The sequence below is a fragment of the Poeciliopsis prolifica genome, unplaced genomic scaffold (assembly GCF_027474105.1).
Source record: "Poeciliopsis prolifica strain line A6 unplaced genomic scaffold, Auburn_PproV2 SCAFFOLD056, whole genome shotgun sequence".
NCBI lineage: Eukaryota > Metazoa > Chordata > Actinopteri > Cyprinodontiformes > Poeciliidae > Poeciliopsis > Poeciliopsis prolifica.
Genome location: NW_026562431.1, coordinates 1,653,262 through 1,674,779, shown reverse-complemented (window position 1 = coordinate 1,674,779; position 21,518 = coordinate 1,653,262). Strand labels below are relative to the sequence as shown.

At 42.5% G+C, this 21,518-nt stretch overlaps 1 protein-coding gene across 3 annotated transcripts; it reads left to right on the top strand.

Moving 5' to 3' along the window:
* Window positions 1–2,413: 2,413 nt before the first annotated feature.
* Window positions 2,414–20,744, top strand: ccdc80 (coiled-coil domain containing 80). Of its 3 annotated transcripts, XM_055059762.1 has the most exons (11): window positions 2,414–2,462; window positions 2,582–3,732; window positions 4,425–4,622; window positions 5,551–5,984; window positions 7,348–7,680; window positions 8,827–8,983; window positions 11,263–11,399; window positions 13,633–13,787; window positions 15,515–15,618; window positions 18,290–18,373; window positions 19,923–20,744. In XM_055059762.1, exons 2-11 carry the CDS (start codon window positions 3,042–3,044, stop codon window positions 20,243–20,245), a joined length of 2,616 nt encoding a protein of 871 aa, XP_054915737.1. In that variant the 5' UTR covers window positions 2,414–2,462; window positions 2,582–3,041; the 3' UTR covers window positions 20,246–20,744. The 3 variants fall into 3 exon arrangements, with proteins under 3 accessions (XP_054915737.1, XP_054915739.1, XP_054915738.1); XM_055059764.1 differs by lacking the exon at window positions 2,414–2,462 and having other exon boundaries at window positions 2,546–3,732; window positions 5,569–5,984; XM_055059763.1 differs by lacking the exon at window positions 2,414–2,462 and having other exon boundaries at window positions 2,546–3,732; window positions 13,636–13,787.
* The last annotated feature ends 774 nt before the right edge of the window (window positions 20,745–21,518 follow it).

The window sequence follows — 21,518 nt, the reverse complement described above, 5'->3', positions numbered from 1 at the left end:
GCTACATTTCCTTCATATTATAACCACAAACGAATATGTTTTATGTGGGCTTTTTGTAACAGAGCAAAAAAAGAAGCAGTGCAGAGTTCTGAAGAGAAAGGAAAAAAAAAGTTATTATTATGAATAAATACCTAAAATGTGTAGTGTGCGACTACATGCAGATTTTAATGAAAGAAGGATGGAGCTACATGTTGGATAACTTTGTTAGCAGATCCAACAAATCTGACATGAGGGTGAAGCAGCCACCCAGAGCAACACGGAAATGGTTCAGCTCAAAGCATATTCATATGTAGAATGACCCAGTGAAAGTTCAGACCTAAATCTTATTAATAATAACAAAAGTATATCTTCTGGTGAGCCTCAGGGCTCTATGTTTGGGCCCAACTATGTTCAGTATTTACATGGAGACATGGTAGACATGTACATTATCTGATGCTAAAGTCATCCTCTATGCTGACGATACAGTCATATACTACTGAGGCTTACAGACTGCTTGTAATGTTGCAGCATGTCATCTTACATATTTGTAACTAATTTTAAATGTTTCTAACAAATTAATTGTTTTTTTCAAAACCCCTCTAAGGTTGTTCTCTTTACAGGGGAACACTATCGACATGCTGCCTTCTCTCAAATACCACAGGGTTTTGATTGATGATTGGCTCTCCTGTAGGGATCACTATCAATAAGTTCAAAGTGAAATTGTGCTTCAGAACATTCTTTACTTTTGGTGCCAAGACAACGACGGCTGCTGCCATCTTTCCTGCCTTGTCGGACGACGGCGAGCTTCTTTACAGATGCTCCTCATCCAGTCTGAGTCTGTGAGAACTTGAGCTGTTTGGCGAAGACTGGGTGAAAAAATGTCAGCCTGTGTGTGTAAAAACACTTTATTGTTGAATGCCTTTCTATTCTGTCTATGTTTCTTGATTGTTGGCACGGGGACACGTGTTAGGCATAAACAAAAACAGAACACTAACATTTATAGTCATAGCTAATTTGCTATGCTTGTCCCCATTAAGCTGTTTTCACAACATAAAACAGTTTAATAGACAATAAAACAGCATAACCAAGATAAAATGTTAAACATAACATAATGCTAAAATTAACTTAGAACAGACCACAGTGAAACAAAAGCCATCATAGACTGACTGTTAACCATGATTATGAAGCTAAACCTGCTCTAATTTAAGAAACTCCTTCAGTCCGAATCTAAAAGTGTGCCAGTCTGGAAAATGCTTCAAGACTTCGGGTAAGGAACTTCACACAGTCATGTCTTACACCGAAAAAAAAAAAATGTTGTGCATAAAAGTAGCTGTTGCTGAATGAACCACGAGTCTGTTGGTGTTGCTGATGGCTCGGGACGTCGCACAACTGAATGGCAGAGAGTCGATGGGAAGCATGACACTGTTTGCACCTTGAAACAGAAGACAGTCCGCGTGTGCGTCCAGCAGGAGTGAAAGGTGGTTTGACAAAATATTGGCACTTTTTTAGAATTTCATTTGTAAATGGTTTTTGAAAAATTATTTAATCAATTGCACCAAAATACGTTGAAGTTAATAATCTTAAGGTGACGTGTAAAAACTGTCCAGGAGAGTGAATACTTTTGTAAGGCGCTGTAAGAGTAAAGGGTGTTTTATTATAGATGTGTCTAATGAGATTCTATACTTTGAGTTTCATAAATTTTTCATATATATAATCTAATATTAGACATCCATGTTTCCTCCTAATATTTTAAAAGGCACATAGTGCCATTTTATAGGACAATCAAGGAACTACTTTACCTTCAATTGGTACAAAAATTCTATGGATGTCAAACAGGACTTAAAGGAAATTTGACTTTGTAATGTAATGCCTCTGTCTCTTTAAGAAACTCCGACTCTTTCTGAAACTTCAGGAAGTCATTACAACATGGCTCCTGTGTTAACCCTTTACTGTTTTTACCAGCATTGCTCTGAGAAGTAGCTCCTACAATGAGCTCAGCAGAGGTGTTTGCTAATTGCTGCGAGCTAGTCTGAAGGAGCAGAGTGGGGAGGGTGGTGCTCTGAGACGGAAGCTTGAACACAGCAGCTCCCAGAAGGGGCTTCGTCCTTGAAGGCCGGGCCAGGTCCACCCAGACGTTTTGGACAGCTGACTGGTTGCTATGGACATTAAAGGATTTCTCAAACATGCAAGAAAGAATCGCAGCAACACTGCAGGTGTGTGACTTTATAAGTCTATAACATGATAATATCACGTGAAAGATGTTTTAAAAAGTTGATTTTACACAATACTGTCCCTTTAAACCGTACAGGAAGACTCTGTTTTACATTTGGGGGAAGAAAGGAGTGTATTTGCAGATCGTGAAGTGGCAGCTGCGCGTCCTGGGCCAGCTCCTCCTGACTGCGCACTGCCAACAGTCCGGAGGCTGAGGTTTGTGTGGACAAGGCTCCACCGCTCCCAGCTGCCAGAGGAGGACCTTGAAAGAGGTAGAGCCGAGTTTTCCCTGTACAGTCTCTCTCTCTCTCTCTCTCGCCCTGTCTTTCTCTTACTCTCTCTCTGTCTGCAAAGCCTCAAACTGGAATTCTTCCTCTCCTTCATTCATCAGGAAGTTTCTCTCTCTCTCTGGAAACAGACAATGCCGGAGGATTAGGGAGAAACTCGGCATTCAATCGACGTCTAAAGCTTCTCTCTAGGAGGGTTGAGCAGCTTTCCTCTGTGGCTATGAGTTCTTCGGCGACATTTCTCCTGTCCTCAGCGGGACCCCGCTTGTTTCTGGGATGAACTGGTGGATTTAAACTTTACGCACAGCGCGTTCGGCCTGTTTTCGTGCGGTTTGGTTTCCTCTCGCAGCGCAGGGCCCGCTCTGAAAGCGATCCCTCCTGTCCTCTGTCTGTCTGTCTGTCTGTCTGTCTGTCTGTCTGTCTTCATCTGGATTCAATAAGGCACCAAATGCTGTGAGGAAACTACAGAACATCACCGAAGCTCCGCTGCTGGATCTGTTTTCTTCTTCTTCTTTTTATTTTCTCTTCCTGTTGGGTAGGTTTGTTTTACTCGAAGGATCCACAATGAGGGCGTCTGTTTGTGTCAGCTTGACTCTGATTTATTTGATCACCTGGACCGAAGCCGACAAACAGACTCATCTGAAGAGAGCGGCTCTCCGCCGGCGTGTAAAGACCGGACGTGCCCAGCAGCGCGCAACCGACAAGGAGGGCTTGGTCGGGCGTCTGCGCCCGGAATTTGTATCCGCGATCACTTCACAGAGCTCAACGGGTGGCGGAAATGTGCAGTCTGACGAGGGGGTCCGAGTTCCCGTCAGGACAGGGGCGTTGAAGGACAGAAGAGCAGGAGGCGGTGGGTTGTCGCCACGGAGAGGGGGCGCCGGGCAGATCGGCCTGCCGCAGCGGCCGGACATGCTGCAGGACGAGGGCACTCCGGGAGCGAGGGCCAGGATCTCCAGGATGCCCAACAGCGCGGGGTCACCCAACCTGCTGGCCAGCTTCGCGGGGAAGAACCGGGTTCTGGTGATCTCTGCGCCCCACGAGTCCGACGGCTACTACCGGCTCATGATGTCTCTGCTGAAGGCGGACGTCTACTGCGAGCTGGCCGAGAGGCACGTCCACCAGGTCGTGATGTTCCACCAGGAGGGCGAGATGGGCGGTAAGGTGAGGAGGATCACCGCCGAGGGGAAGATCCTGCAGGAGCCGCTGGACACGGCGCTCATCCCCAGGCTCATGAGCTTCCTCAAGCTGGAGAAGGGTAAGGGGTGAAAGGTCAACGCAGCGCCTGGAAGTGTTGACTTTGCAGATGTGCAATGTCTGGCGAAAGTATTTGTGTCGCTGGAACTTTATCACATTATTTTCACATTACAACCTGGAAGTTTCAGGCATATTTAATTCAATATGGTCATCGCAGGTAGAATAAAGTGAGGAATGAACGTCTGCTATAAATATTTCTAGAAAAGATGAGGAGAAAATAAATCTTCAGACATTTGAGATGAATCTGAGAAGGTTTCCTAGAAAAACTTGAACACTTTGTAAAAGTTGTTCAAAAGTAAAAAAATTTCGAATAATCTAAATTTAGGAGTTTAGAAGAGGGATTATTTTTCTTTGGGTGGAAATTTAGTTCTTTTTTTTTCTCCATTTAAAAAGTGTTTCCATTGAGCACAAAACATCTAATCCAAAAACATCTTTTTTTGATTAGATGTCTTTTTTTAAAATTGGGGTGTTTCCATTACATTTCCAGTTTATTTTCACATTTCCTACTCATGTAATTTTATGGTGAATGGGTCAGTTACATCAAAACACATGTGCACTGCTTAATAAGTGCTTTATGCAGACACTGAGTTGTAGTCAGTGAAGTTCAGGGTGGTCAGAGTAAACAGGAAGCAGGCTATCAGTGTGGGCCACAAATTTCTTCTTTACTTTATTCTACTTTTCATTGGCCTCCAGGTAAGTTTGGAATGGTGCTACTGAAGAAAACCCTGCAGGTGGAGGAGAAGTACCCCTACCCGGTGAGACTGGAGGCCATGTATGAGGTCATTGACCAGTCGCCCATGAGGAAGGTGGAGAAGCTACGTCAGAAGGGCTTTGTCCAGAAGTGCAAAGCAGCAGGCGTGGAGGGTCAGGTGGAGGACGTCACACAGACAGGCAAGTCCACACGTTTTACACTTCTTAGTCTTCAAGGTTTACAAATGTACAAAGCTTTGCTCATCAGATGAGACCAAAATGAGGTTTTTAGGACACAGCCAGGTTGAGTTGGTGCAAGTCCAAGGAAGAATGTGTGGAACATACTATGTAGTACGATGGAAGATCTGTGAGGATGTGTCTTTTGGCCATGAGCCGCTCTATCTTCCAGACCTGATTGGTGGACTGCTGCGGAGATGGTTGTCCTTCTGGAAGGTTCTCCTCTCTCCACAGAGGAATGATGGACCAGTGGGCTCCTGGTCACCTCCCTCACTAAGACCTAGTTACCATTGCCACCGATGGCAGTGAGCAGCGCATAAACGAGCCTGATTGGCAGGATTAAGATCCCTCTCCTGACTCTGATTGATTGATTTTGTCTGAGAGTGGTTTATGTCTTCAGATGAGAATATTAGCACTGGGAGGAAGTGGAGGAGCTCTTGCTCTTTTCACCTTTCAGACCACACAGTCATTGCATGGAAACAGTTTTAATAAATGTGTAAAAAAAACATTTTTGTAATAGCTCCACACCTGCTCTGAGCTGCAGAAACGTCTCAGTGGAAAGAGATTCATGTTGAGCTTCACCAACAAGGAGTGAAGCAAAGGCTGTGAAAATTGACATAAAATTAATATTCTTTTCAATTTTTAATACATTTTCAAACAACTGAAAAACTTTCTTTTCACATGTGCATAATTGGGTAAATATTTTAATACAATATTTTTTGTTAATACAATATAGCTTTATTTTTGACAACTTTTTTTTTACGTTTTCAAATTTTGCAACTTTTCACACATGAAATGTGCACCGTCACTGGTACCATCACTGGTACCATCACCGGTACCATGATGGTACCAGTGAATATTTTCCTGAAGTTAAAGTTTATCTGTCGAACAGCTCCTGATCCTCCTGCAGAGAGAAAACCAGTGAAGTTCCCTCGAAAGCCCACAAGGACCTCAACTACAGCTGCTACAATAACCACCACCACCACCACCACACGGCCCACGACAGCACCAACACCAACCACAACCAGACCCACAACCACCACCACCACGACCAAAGCTACAACCAGGAGAACCACCACCACCACGAGAAGACCCACCACCCAGAGACCGACCAGAGCCCAGACTACAGCTGTGTGGCTCCCGCCTTCCAGAACGACAGCTGTTCCTTACGATGACAACCACAGCGAGAGGCACCCGGCTAAAACCACCCCAACCGGAGACAACCGCACCGACAAGGACAACAGAGACTCTCACGGCCACAAGCTGGTCCCTGTTCCACACAAACCCACCAAGACAAAGTCCGCCAAGAAGAACGAGGCAGAGAAGGTAACGCTGCCGTTGCCGACTGTTAGAAACAGTTTAATTGTTCCGCATCCTTTTGCCTCTCTTCGGGTTCATAATCTCATTTTGTACTATGGATTACAAGTTTGTCCTTCCACCCCTCCGTTCATCCAGGCACTTGAACCATTGACAGCAGTTTCCTTTCTATCTTTACACCATGTTCCAAATTATTATCCAAGTGATATTTTCTCAGGTTTTCTTAAGTAGTCAATGCAAATGATGCTCAGTATAATTTTCAAGTCATGAACTATTACAGTATAAATGAAATGTTACTGAACGAAGCTCCCCATGAGGACAGTATTTTTTTCAAAAATAAAAAACTCAAAATGCACTGTTCCAAATTATTATGCACAGCAGATTTTCTAAATATTTTATGGATTATAAATGTGCGGCATTAAGTGGTCACATGTACTAAAATCAAAAGCTATTTCAATCAAAAACATCTTAACAGACAGAGTCACATGTTAACATTGGACCTGCTTTGACATCATCCTCTCAATTCTTGATCCATTCAACTTGTAAGTTTGCGGAAAGTTTCAGCTTGAATTTCTTTGCAGGATGTCAGAAAATCTTCCCAGAGCTGCTGTTTGATATGAACTGCATTCCAGCCTCAGGAAACTCCAAAGGTTCTCAATAGGGTCAGAGGTCAGAGGAGCATGGTGACCACACCATGAGTTTATCCTCTTTTACGCCCATATCAGCCAGTGACACAGTGGTATTCCTTTCAGCATTCATTGTCATGCATGAAGATGATTTTGCTACCGAAGGTACGGCTTTTCTTTTTGAACCATGAAAGAAAGTGATCAGTCAGAAAGTTCATATACTTTGCTGAGGTCATTTACACACCTTCAGGGCCTCTGAAGGGCCCGACCAGCTCTGTCTTTCTCTCTCTCTCTCTTTCTCATAGTCGTGATAGCGTGTTGCTATCACGACTATGACCTGCTGAGATATGACCTCCACTAAACCCCTGAAGGTGGTTTTGGAGCAAATTCTTCAAGTATTGTAAATTGGATTCAACTTATTTGACCAGAGTGTCCCACAGATGATTGATTGGATTGAGATTTGCCAATTGATAAACATCTCATTTGCCTCAGCTGCTTCCACTGGGTCACCTACTGACCATTGGCAGCCTTTTAAAGTGACTGAGGACATATTCAGACCATTAAGTTAATGTGAATAAATAGAAGGTGATCAGATCTAATTGATCTGCTACTTTGGCTATCGTCACTATCCACGGTTTGCTCAAGCTCTGATTTTTGATTTTTGAAGTTTTGATTTTTTTTCTCCTCAAACTGGGTAAATTATCGTTATGGTTATCGTCATGGTAACAGCATGATTCCGTCTACAGTTGTCACCTAAAGACTACGAGGACAACTACAAACCCGGCCAGCCGATTCCGAGTGAACCAGAGGAGACGGAATCCGTCCCGGATGCCAGTCCGACCAAAAAAGCTAAAAGCAAGCATGATAAGAAGAAGAGAAAGAATGGCATGAAAAACATCAAGAAACCTGACAGGAGAGGAGAGAAAGCCCGGAAAGAGGAGAAGAGGAAAAATGTAAGGAAGCCGACAACGTACCCAGAAAAGCAGGAATACCCGAAACCCACAAAGAAGCCAACGCCCCCTCCCAAGGGCGCCCTGGCCTCCTTCCTGGACTACTTTGAGAACAGGAGGCGGCTGCTGGTGAGAGCATGACACAACATTTACAGTCCAGTAATAGTACATTACCTCTCCTTCAGGCCCTAATGACAGGGGAACATATTGCACATAGATATTACTCTATGCCCATAAACATATTGCTACCTGACATAAATCTGTTTTTCAACATCTTTGGGCCTTCTCTGTTTGGTTCATCGTATCGTTCTTTACAGTTAACTCCCACTGCTGATGTCCCATTTGCCAAGAGAAAACAAAATAAGCTTAAATTCACGTCCAAAATTAATTTAATAGCCATGAGTAGCCCTGTGATTAAGTCCCTGTGTTGAGTCAGCAAGTGACAGACGTTAGGATCCACTGACCATGACGGCCATTTGGAGTTTGAGCTGCTCTTTCACTCTGAGTGGAAAAATCATACAACATACAAGTGCGTGGATTTGTTGCAATATGTGATTGTTTTAATTTGTTGCACTTTTTCTTTTATTATGCCTAGGCTAATACAGTAGATGTACAATCAGCAAACACCTGGTGGAACTGAGCATTTGCTCAGCTCATTATAGGAGATACTTCTCAATGACAAGATGGTAAAAACATTGTTAGAAGGTTAATAGTGGAGCCATGTTGCGATGACTTCCAGAGGGCGGAGTTTCAAAAAGAGCAGGAGTTTCTTAAAAAGACAGAGGCCCAATTTCAAGGAGTTTAATAACATTCAAATTTTGAAAGTCAAAATTTTTAAGTCAAGAACTGAAGACAGCATAATTATGAAACGGGACAGCACGGCTGTAAAACTTACAGGGAATAAACTTTCCCTGTAAGTTTAAACATTAGACAAAGATAACAGATATATAGTAAGATTGCAAAAACTAACACATCAGCCTTAGTTTGAAGAAATTCAACAAACAGCACTTCTGAAGTTCTATAGCTTCACAAATGCTCCAGGGTGTGTCCACAACTCCTCCTGCTTCAGCCCGGGCTGCACAGCAGAGTGCTAACAGACTACATGTCTCCGTTTAGTATCCAGTACGGATTCCTTATCGCAGCCCTGCTCTCAGGAGGGTGGGAAAAACGTTCTCCCACTTCATACAGGTCAATGTAAACATCTCCCCTGAGGCACAGACTGCATGTGTGTTTTATGGCACTTGTATATTACCCTGACCTAATCTGTCCCTCCAGCTGATCACCTCCCCCAGTGAGGAGAACAGAATGTATGTCCAGCAGAGGGACGAGTACCTGGAGTCGGTGTGTGAGATGGCCATCAGGAAAATTTCCATCATCACCATCTTTGGCTCCCTGACCAACTCCACCATGAAGATCGACCACTATCAGATAGGTGAGCTCTTCTAAATGGGATCTTGATTGTAATTAGTTGACCTTTGAAGTTAACTACTAGATTTTACTTCAGGGTATTATGTAAGGCTGTGGAACTGCATATTTAACAGCAAGTCACACAGCTTCTTTATGAACTTTAACTAACAGTGTGAGACTTTGGTGGATGGGTTTCACCAACTGTGTCGAGTCCAGAAGTTAGAAGTGAGCCGATCCAGGCATCAGTGATCCAATCACAACCAAACAGCAGGTATCTGGGTCCTGTGGAACGAACCAACCAGCTTTCCCATGTCAGAAATCCTTACGGCGGCATAACTCCAACCATCTCATAAACGATCCCACTTTGTTTTGAGGTGGAAAACCGATGAAAGCTGGTTTGGAGGGGTGTGCTGTGTCACTGGAGCTTGGGAAACCCCAGTCGTCCCAAACCCTCGCAGTCGGTCGCTCTGCGTTTGTTTCACGAGGAGTGAAGCCACTTTACGAGTCCGTCTCTCCTTGTGTCGGGGAGGTTTTCATCCAGATGGAAAGAGCTCACATCATCCTCCGCCCCCACCGCTGGTTCAGCTTAGCCACACGTCCCTCCTTCCACTTCCAGCCCGGATTGTCCCTGTGTTGTTTTGGACCGGCCATGTTCTCAAGGCTTCTGGTCATGCAGCTATTTTTGGAAAGAAAAAAAAATCCCCTTTCAATGTTTTTAAAATGTCAGGATAAAAACCAGACGTAAGGCAAGGTGGTCTAACATCTGAGGCTCTATGTTTCTAGTTTTTAGTACAAACATCATAAAAGTAAGATTAAACTAACTCACAAGTCATTTTTGAACAAGATATAGCAGCTAGTTTTAAACCCAAAATTTCTTAATATTAATTTTTAGAAAAGTACTTGTTCCACTGGCAGTTTAATTCACCCATGACAAGGCATCACTCCCAGGTTACAAGTAAAATAATCTGCCATTATTTAATATTTATGAACCTTTTCATAAATATTAAATAATTATTGACTTAAAACAAGCTTCTTTAGCTGCTTTCCCATTACAAATATGCACAAATCTTTGTCAATATTCTACTAATGTAAAAACAAAGCAAACGTTCTGGCTTCCATTAAATAAGAAACCTGATTAAAATCACACACATATGTCTGTTCATTCAATACGTCATGAAAAAAAACATGCTGTGCCGTCATCCTCCTACCACTTCCTGTTGTCTTCTTCATGTTTTCCACCAGTAGTAACTTCTGGTTGTTGATTATGTGTCTGGTGTGATGTGAAAACAGTGTTTCTGTTGCAGTCATACAAAATACACAAATTTCAATAAGGCTGAAAAACCACTTCATTGAAACGCAAAAACTTTTTATTGAATAACTTGTTTTTGTGGTTTTTTTAATTGGCACGTTTCCATTAAGCTAATTCATTTTTGTTCAGTCATATAATGGAACAAAGCTAATTAGCTAACATTATCTGTACCCAACAGCATTGCTCAACTTATATTTTGTTTGTTTGGAAAAACTGCTGATTTTTCACGTGTTTCGTCATGAAGAGCATCCCAGATCACGATGCTCCAAAAAAAGTGTTTCCATTGCAGTTTTAAGTAAACTAATTTTGATGTGGTCAAATCAAACCACCTCAACCTAATAACCGTTTCATCAAAAACAAAAAACAAAAGCTTTTTTAATGTTTCCATTTATTTTCAAAATCTCACAAAGTCATTTGAAATGCAGCTCATTTCTTGCTGAAAAGTTGTCTTATTTCTAGTGTACTTAGATATTTGCTCTGGAAACTGGAGCAGAAATACTTGGTGAGATTTAGTGTTTTGGATACACACACACAGCCTGGTCTTTAGGTGTGTGTGTCCTGGACTTCAGTCCAGAGAGTGTGGACTCCTGTTGGGATTGCTCACCACCCAGCAGAGAGCGGCGCAGCCAGTCATCAAAAACACGCCGTTCTGTGGTCTGTGTCTCATGCGCACATCTGGGACGGGACGTCTGATTAGAGGCCTTTATTTTACTCCGCAGGCCCACAGCATGCCAGAGGCAGTTCTCTTCATCTAATCCAGACGGATCCCACTGAATGAAAGCCGCTCTCTGTGGAGTTAGCGTGTGATTTACTTCGAAGACTATTTTGAACTGTCTCCATCTGTCCCGTTAAAGTCCAATAAAATTCAGTGAAGTGGCTGTAATGTGGCAAAATGTGAAGAGGGGCGCGTGGGGGTGGGACGTTCTTTGAACACATCATAGTTCTACTGGCTAAGAAACCCGGACGCTCACAGCATGTGTCATCTCGCTCTTCAGAGAATGACAAACCCATGAAGGGTCTTCGTCAGGAGGACCTGGTCAACCAGGAGCTGATCACAGAGCTGAGGAAGGAGTTCGGGATGACGTACGATGAGTTCTACATGGTCCTCACCGACACCGACATGAGAGTCCAGGTGAGAACCCGCTCTGCAGGGAACCTGCCAGCAGCAGGCGGACAGCACGTTGTTTCCACAGCAACATCATGGAAGATGTTTTCTGTTCCACTCAGTGAATAATTACTGGAGATCAGAAGCTGAATGTTCAGCCTGAAACCGTCACAAGATATTGTAAATACTGTAAATTTTGCATCATAACCTGCGCAACATTTACAGACATTAACGGTTTCACATGAAACCTGTTTTCTATCTTCATGTTTTCTTCAGCATAGATACTCCAACATGGCATGATAGGAAACAACCTGAGAGCAGATTAACACAATCCAATTTTATGATGAATTTTGTATATATTTTTTTCTTAAGTGGAAATTTCTACTTTGAATGTGAATTTTAATCTGATGCATCAATGAGTTTCTTGACAGGAAAGGTTTGGATCGATTACTGCCGTACAACTTCTCTCTCAATACATAATTTTGTTTTCGTGCCATTATGATTTTACTCTCGCATTATTTCAACTTACTGCCGAAACGTTTTTCTCACATTAGGACTTTTTCTCTTGCAATTTTATTTTTTTATTTTTTTTATTTGACTCTAATACTCCATACTCTTTCATCTAAAATCATTATTAATGATCATTATTTTCACCACAAATCTGTGACAAACTTCAAAAAACTGCAAAACAGCTGAAACACTGAGTTCCCAGCTGCTCCGAGTTGCTTTAGGACCATAATAAAGCAGCACTCACCAACACATTGGTCGATGTTGCATTGATGACTGATGATTTTAGTGATGGCGCTTGACAAAATTCAATGTCTTATTGGTTTTCACAACTGTTGACCACTTGATGTTTTTCAAATTGTTTTTATGATGTGCTGCGTTCAGCAAATAAACTCGACTGGTTGATCGATGCGTTTGAGTTTGAAGTTGTAACTTGGAAAAGTGAGAACACTTGTAGATGTGTGAACGTTCTCAGTCATCATGTTCGCCACTCATCTGCCGTCAGCTTCCATTTCCCCGCTTTGCTCTTTGAAGGTGACCTGGCCTCACACAGTAGCTCCACTCACACGCTGTTTTAATTCACACAGCTCGGCATTTGCTCAGCAGCTGCGTGTGTGTGGAGGTGTGTGTGCCAGAATAAACCAGCTGGCTGTTTTTGGACAGACCCATCAAAGAGGGTCTGTGTTCGCATCCTCTGCTGACAGAGGCAGAGACAGGGCTGCCTGTGAGCCGACGCGGCCGTGGGCGTGCGAGGGAGACAGAGCGAGGCGGAGAGAGCGAGACAGAGGAAGGTGCGAAGGAGAGCGGGCCGCGCCGCGAGTTCAGCACATCCGCGGAGGCGTGAGAGTCGCTCGCGTTGTTCTACACACGTGTTGTCATTCACCAGATCTTCTGTGTTTTCGCTGCTTCCCAGGAGTTGCTGCGAAGAATGTCTGGAAGGTGGCAAAGCTCACTGCAAAGTCACAAACACACACATCTTATAGCTTGATTTGATGTAATACTCGCCTCCATTGACTGGAATGTTACAAAGGAACTGAAACTGTCTGTGCTCTAGCTGAGACTCTGGAGCCTTTCGGTTCCATCTGTTGCTTAACCAGTCTGGCAGTTTAGCAGCAAGTCTTTGATTCTCTATTCCATCATTGAGGATGTTCAGATTCTCATTGGTAATCAGTGCAGATTGACAGCTTTGTAAGAAATCCACAAACTTTCTTAACTCTGCTCTGTCTTTACCTTGGAGCTTTGGTAATGTGTCCAACTTGTCCCTAAAGGCCTTAGCAATAACAAAATACTCTCCATAACATTTGTTAAGCATATTCCATGCTGCCGTATAGAAATCTTCAGAGCCAATCAGAAAATAGCTTCTGTAAGAAAAATATCTTTTCTGCAATAGGAATGTTCTTTCTCTCTTTTAGAGTCTGAAAAGATGCTTTCCAATGTTTAAACTTAAGTGGATCCCCACTAAATACTGAGGGCTCTGGAATCGGGAGCCTATTAGCTGACATAGCTTCTGCCAAAAGCTTCACCGCTAACCTGTGCTCTCCTGAACGACATTTAATGGTGGTGGTGGTTGTGTGGGTTGATTAGCAGTGCTTAATCCCCTTCACATCCTCCCCCCCCCTCCTCTCTCTGCACGTGCCTGCAAACACACTTCCCAGTTCTCAACTGGCCTTAGAAACCATGTTTTATTTCATAGATTTGACATCTAACTTTCTCATTTTTGTGTATGTCTTCTGTTTTTTTTTTTCTTTTTAAGCAGCAGTCCTACGAGGTCCCCATCGCCATGAAGGCGGTGTTTGACTACATTGACACTTTCTCCTCCCGAATCCGGGAGATGGAGCAGCAGAAGAGAGACGGAGTCATCTGTAAGAAAGAGGACAAACCCCGGTCTCTGGAAAACTTCCTGTCCAGGTGGGACTCAACAACGCAGAGAGCAACAGATTCCATCTGTTTTTGATTCATTGGGTGAAAAAAATCTGTCCTAACCAACACGCCGCAGTGTGAAACAGTAATTACCTCCTAGACTTAAAAGGCCAGAACTCAGTAAAAATCGACTTTTTTTGAACTTTGCATCATGCTAATTGTTGCTAGCCAGCAGCAATTAGCAAACACCTGGTGAAACATCAGCTGAACTCTTTATAAGAGCTACTTCTAAGTGCAACTCTGGTAAAGACGCTGTTAAAGGTCAATAGAGGAGCCGTGTTGTGAAGACTTCCTGGAGTTTCAGAAAGCGCAGGAGTTTCTTAAAGAGACAGAGGCCCAATTTGCTTCCATCAAATTACAAAGTTACATTTGAGATATTTAGTCGTTTTATAACAACTGAAGGTAACAACTGCTTGATCGTGCTATAAAAAGTCAATCAAAGGTCAATCAAAACAAGGGTAGAACAATCATGTGTCTTACCTCTGGTTAGACGGTGATGCCTGAAAATTGTAGACAACTCTGAAATGACCATGTCTTCATGGTCATTGATACCAGCCGATCCGCAGATATCTCTAAGGGTGAAGAGTCATCTATCGAAGTCTGTGGGGGTAATTCAGTTGACAACATCTAAAACCAGAAGAATGGGCAGTCTTGAGGACAAAGGTTGGAGGTCCCTGTTTTAGACACTTCTGTCGTAAACTGAACCTAAACAGAAGTACTAGCGTGAACTGACCTGCTTGCCCGATATCTGCTCTGTTTCCCCGATATCACGAAAGGTCACATTTTTCTTGATATCGCTCCAAAAATTAGAAAAGAAAATGAAGAGACATGATCTCTAAAGCAGAGCCCTGAGGCACTCCACAGCCAAGAGGAACACTTCAAGGTAATACTGACCTAGATGGATGCAGAAGCTCTTGTTTGAAACAGAAAACATTCAGACTCTGTGCCTATGACACACACACACGCACACACACACACACACATCTAGGTCTAGATAAAGAATAAAAAATGTTTAGCCACACTCCAAATGCAGCGATGAGCTCAGGTCAAAGGGCAGTAGTAGGAGTTCATACTATTCTCATGAAAGAAATAACCTGACTATGATTTATTTATTAGTAGTTAATAAGTTTTTATCCAAAGTTATGTGGTAGAATGGAAGAAGAAATGTCAGCCATAGAAATAAAAAATGTATTTATGACTGTTGCTGCATCAACTTTAACCACATTGATCACTTTATCATCCTGACGCACAGATAAGACAAAAAAGAAAGTTGGTCCAAGAAGTTGAACGTACGATCCTGAGTGGTCAGATCATGTTGCTCCTGTTGTTTCTCTGAGCAACAAGAGGAACCAGATGTTTTTAGTTGCTTTGGTCAGAATATGGCAGACAGCAGCTGCCTGTCTGTACGCTGCCTGCAGACGGTAAAAGTAGAACAAACCCCTGCAGTTTGTCAAGGCTGAATAAATGCTGTCACATATTTTCGCGAGACGCCTGCAGCACAAAGGCCGCCTTTTGTTCCCATGGCGGAGCATGTTGGTTTCCCCGCTGCTGTGATGTGGCACGTTTGCAACCATAATTTGGGGTTGTCGCCCTTCTGGAAGTAATTGTATGGGAATATGCAGAGTACATGCATAAACTGCTTGTCTTGGCACCGAGCTTTCACTGCTGCACCAAAGTGTCACTTAGATTCAGGCGGAAATTTCCCTTGATTGCAGGTTCAGATGGAGACGTCGGCTGTTCATCATCTCCGCCCCCAGCGACGAGGAGTGGTCCTATCAGCAGCAGCTGTACGGCCTGAGCAGCCAGGCGTGCAATCTGGGTGAGCCGTCCGAAAGCAAGCCGTCGCGTCAGCAAGCTGTGTCTGACCAGATCGCTCAGCGCTCTGAGGTCAGCTCACGAGTTTATGGTTGAAACAGTCCAAGAGGGAAAAAACAATCAGAACCTCCAAATATAGTTTATATGGAGCTAAAAAGGGGCCATAAAGTTTGTTCAAAGGAAAAAATTAATTGAATCTGAAAAAAAAACGTTGTTTTTTTTTCAATTTCAGGATATTTTTTTTAAACATTCAAATCTATGTTTTCAGTTTTACTTTTTTCTGTTTCAGAACGCTTTTATTCAGTTTCAAAACTTTCTAAACTTTTTTCTTTTTTTTAAATTTCAAGATTATCTTTCAATTTCAAATCTTTTTTTTTTTCAGTTTTAATTTCTTCTTTCTTTCAAACAAACTTTCTGGCCCTAATTTAGATCCATAGGTTTACCTGCACAAGCGTGTCAGAAGATGGAACAAAATGTGCACGACGTTTCGAGTGTTTGTCAGTCATTTTTCTTTCCTGACTTGAACAAGTGGTAACTATGGCTACATCCACACACCAGGTCTTGGTGCTCAATTCCAATTTTGTGCTGAAATCAAACAGTTTACGTCCCCAGAGCAACTGGCATGCGCTGAAAAGTGTTGACCTTGACTGGCCCTCAACTCTTGGAGCTACTGGGCATGCACAACTCATTTATCAGAGCAACGTTAGCTAAAAATTTAGCTCTTTCCAACATATTGTTGGGAGCCGATGCCTGTTTTCCCTGCACAATGGGGAAGAAGAACGTCGTAGCAAGATGGCGGCTGCCGTGTGCCTCTCTGTTTTCCGCCATGTTTGTCGTTTCTTTGTCTTCAGTATGACCTGGTCTGCTTCAACCCGTCTTTTCTTGACTGCATTCCTTAGCAGCACGTAACAATAACTTGTTAAAAATGCTCAAATTTATAGACATAGGGTTCTGCAAGCTCATCGATCTGCTTAAATCAAAACAATGAGGTTGTTTATTAAATCCAAATGGTGACATTTGATCAAAAACGCTTTCTTGCTTCCTGGTATGACCACACACATCATCCAGCGATGTGTGTGGTCACACTCTGCCAGAGCGTTGTGGATTTTTATCAATATACGAATAAATTCCTCATGTGTGAAAAATGAATGACACAAACCTTTTTCTGTTTGCTGTAAATCTCAGATATGAAGCCCATATTTCTGGTGGATGTGTGCAATGTGTGTGTGCATGTGTGTGTGTTAACATATTGGCTTGCAGAAGGATCCCAGATGATGAAACTGGCACAGAGATGTTCTCTTCTTTTCTCTAATGCTTACAAGTCTTTTTTTTCCCCTCCTCCCTTCCTCTGGCAGGAGTCCTGAACGCCCGCTGCTCAACCTTTCCACTGCTGTTTAAAAGTTATTACTGCCGTTTATGTCGAAACTTTGCAAACGTGAACAATGTCGACAGGTCTGGCAGAAATACGGCTCATAAATGTAAACCGGACAGACCCTTGGATAGATCCACTCGTCTGCAAGAACAGATACTCAGGGTTTCATATCCTGGTCGCTTCAACTCTCATGAACATTTAAGAGTGGCGTCATTAACCCACAACGTTCTCTTTGTTTCAAATTATTTCTATGACACATAAGTGGAGCCAGAACATCAATTATTTGATCACTTTTATTACTTTTACTACTGTTAATTTTCAGACCCATCCAAACAGAACTGCTCTGCAACTTGAAGAATTGATTGTGGGGGATATTTTTATAGTTATATTTAGAACCAAAGGTCAGTTAGAATAAAACAGTTTTTATTGAGGCAAAGAGTCTGGAAGGGCCCATTAACAATACCACTGTAGGAACTATTCTATACTGCTATATTTATTTTGGTACTTCAGTATAATTTGATTAAGCGTAAAGATAAAAAGGCCCCCCCAAAAAATCCAGAATCTTCTGTGAAATGCAGTTTATTTGTGTGGAGTTTTCGTACGTTTTCCATGTCGCTTTTGGTTCTGATCCCTGTTCGGGTCAGTGACCTTATAACCAGCGATCAGACCCAACGTGACGCTTAGTAGATTTTATTTCTTATGTTACCATGGCAATGACTTCTTTCGGTAGAGTATCAGCAGATGACAGCTGGTATAATGAGTATAATACGGTGGGTATAAAACATCCTGCCGCTCAGTTTTGTACCTGTAAAAATAGACTAAAACTTCATAATGAAGAATTTAGGACTGCAACGACCAATGACTTTAGTTATTGATTAATCTATCAAATACCTGGACAAGTAATTCATTCATCAGAGATGGAGAAAAATTGGACTTTTTCCTTCCTTGTGTGTTGATCTTGGCCATGTTGGAACCCTGAGCGGTTCTGCCCTCCTCCCCCGATCCCGCACCCCACCTCCAGACCACCTCCACCTCTCCTGGGAGGTTTCATCCTGCTGTTTAGCGTTGGCGCTCACCAAGTGAAGCCAGCATTCTCTCCCACTTTAGAGGAAACGATTTGCTGGCAGGATTTTCCGGACCACCTCCGAGTTCTCCTCCCTCCACATAAAGACCGGCGGTTTTCTGGGGTTCGTTCCGTCGGTTCGCATTAGCAGAGAGGCGGATGAACATGACACAGCTGGATGCAGCTCCTCCCTGTCCTTATGTTGCATTTATGGCTGCTGTGTTTTCCGTGATGTTTCAGGCCTGAGGCACATCGCCGTCCTGAAGCTGGTTGGCACTGAGCTGCCAGACATGGGCGGAGTCCTGGAACTTTATCCCATCAATGGTGAGAACTTTGTTGTTGAAAAGGACATTTTCATAACAGCATGGTCCTCATGTGCTTTTATTATTGCAGGGTATCCTCATCCTCATCCACAGAAACTAATAAAGATACGGGAAAATTCACATTATTTGACAGAAACTCACTCAGTTGCTAATGCAAATCATTTTGCAGAAATTATAGACTTGTGTAATAATTTCATAAATGTTTCAATGGGCCTTTGAATCACCAAATTTAGTGTGGCAAACAGCCAAATATTACATATTGGAATAAACAGGGATTATACTGAACAACAATCACTGAAAATATTTGGGCATAACTTTCCTAAATATCAGGCGTTGGAGGCTTTATACCAAAAGCCACTCAGATTTCATCATTGTAATATTTTTGCTAAATTCTTTACTCAAGGCTTTTCCAATTATGTAGATTTAATTGTTCTTAAATTGATCTTGAAATGCTAAAATTGACTTGAACTCAAACCATTAAGAAGCAGTGTACAGAAGCTGGCCTTCAAAAAAAAAAAAAAAAAAAAACTTTTTTGCTCAAAAAAAAGCAAAAACGTTTTTTGAGCAAAAACTTTTTTTTCTCAAAATAGTCTCTGTGAGAGGATCCACGATTTGGAGCTCAGTTTGGATGGAGCTTCATCTCTTTGATCGCTGGTCTCACATTCATCTCCACAATACTTCAGTACTAAAAGAGTTTATGAGAATAGTTGACGACCCCCTGCTGGGAGGCTGACAGTCTAACAATTGAAGCTCGCACCACATTATGACATTACAATGAGTGAAATGTTGCACAAAAGCACATTGAGAGAGCAGGGATTCTAGAAAAGTGCAGTATGTTTCATATACAGGAGCTCTCAGTTGATTCATTGGAAACTTGAAATTTAAGGCAACACGACTGGGAAAGGTTTTCCAAGTTAAAATGCGAGACTCTCTGTTTTACGGCTCCCTCAACAGGGTAATGATGATGATACCAAACACAGAACCAGATCTGCCACAGAATGCTTTGACTTAAATCGATAATTAGTGAAAGTGTACCTGGGCGTGGGGCCTATGGTGTCTGAGAAACTGATTCCAGATGGTCTGGAGGAGAAACCGGCCCTCAACGGGCCACACTTGATCCTCACCATTACTCTCAGTTAGCGCACACTGGATGAGTCACACTGATGTGCTGCAAGACAGAACAGATCAGTGGAACAAAACTGAGAGGGTACAAAGTGCTACTAATGTAAAATCTTAAATGCCTGATACTCACAGTTGTAGCCGTCCTCAAGAATGAGCTGTGCAATGGTGATATGTTATGTTTACATGGTTGTTGGTTGTCATTGTCTACTTAGCGATGAGAGGGCAGCGGTTTGTGGAAAAGAATTTCACAAACAATTCTTGTTTGTGGAATTCTTGAGGAGAATAAAGTCTAGAAGTCTGATTTACATTTTTCAGAAGTTTGAAAAGTGTCAATCTAAAGATAAATGATGTGTTTGGACTCTGCTCTGCTGAAAGAAATTCTCCTCCAGATACCGTCTAACTCTCCATTGGACGTTTCCTCTGCCCAGGCAGTGCTACAGTGGAGCGTGAAGGGCTCTCCGCCACCCTGGTGAAGGACATGAGGAACTACTTCCAAATCAGCCCGGAGTACTTCTCCATGCTGCTTGTGGGGAAAGACGGCAACGTGAAGTCCTGGTACCCCTCGCCCATGTGGTCCATGGCTATCATCTACGACCTGGTGGACTCCATGCAGCTTCGCAGGCAGGAGATGGCCATCCAGCAGTCGCTCGGCATGCGCTGCCCGGAAGACGAGTACGGCGGATACGGCTACCATCAACACGGCTATGAACACGGTTACCAGGAAGGCTATCACCAGGGTTACGGATATTAAGCCGATGAACGACAATCGTGTCAACTGCTCCTCTGACATCCTCTCATGAAGTTTTATAGCCATCCTACACACGGTAGTCAGGGATGTAGTCTTTTGAAATATTTTGTAGCACTTAAAGGAAACTCCTGAGCTCCCTTCACCTACTCACTTCAACCCTGTACAGCACATCATACCACAAGGTCATGAGCTTTTATTCAGTCAGAGGTTGGAGGGTTGTTTTGCATTTGTCACTTTCCAGCATCGAGCGTGTATAATCACCTACCACCTTTACTTGCTTTGTCAAAGTTACATTTTCATATTTTCAGAACAAATCTTTTTTTTTTGTAGATAATGAGCTTGAATTTGTATTTATTGGACATCTGTGGCATCTAAAGTGCAATGACCGACCTTTGTTCAAGTTTGTCACATCATTTTCCTTCTGTAAAGTCTACATTGCTCTACAATGTTCCTATTTATATTATGCTAGCAAATATGATGAATAAAAATGTTTTTACCTCTGGTGCAGTAAACTGAATGACTTTCACAAAACACAGGATTATCTGACATTGACCAACACTCACTTCGTGTCCGTTGACCAAATAACTGCGCAAATAGGAATTATGAAAATAAATGTGTTTGATGTAAACATGTCAGGACTTGCGAATCAACCTTAAGACGAAACCAGATGACCTTGTGAGGACGCTGGAAAGAGAGCTTCATTATCCACCGGCAGTGAGACGAAACTTTTACCTAAACCTAGCCATCAAAGAGGAAGCCGTTCAACCAAAAAACACAAACAGATTTAAGAAAAGCCTCAATCTTGTGTCCTGTGATCTGACGAAACTAAAATGAAAACAAATAGTTTGGCCATAATGACCAGAGATAACAACCCCAACTGTAAAGTACAGGGCAGGAAAAAGGGTTTGTGGACATTTTGGACCGTGTTTAGCTGAGTCACTTCAGATTTTTACTGCCTGGTTAAAAGTTGGTTTTATAATGTAAAAGTAGGATCGTAACTGATTGTATCGCTTCAGTAATATAAATATAAAGGAGAGAGGGTTACATTTATATACCAGAAAAACATCTGAACTCTTTATACACCAAAAGAGCAATTGAAGGAAATGAAACTTCATCATTTAGTGACTGTAATTTGAACTTTTCTGGGTGAGCTGTGTACCCAGCAACAATGTTTTAAAGAGTACCGCCCCCTACAGGCTTGATTTGGTAAACCGCTAAAGGGAAAATCTGAAAGACATGTTCTAAAACTGAGCCAATGAAAATGCTTAAAATAATT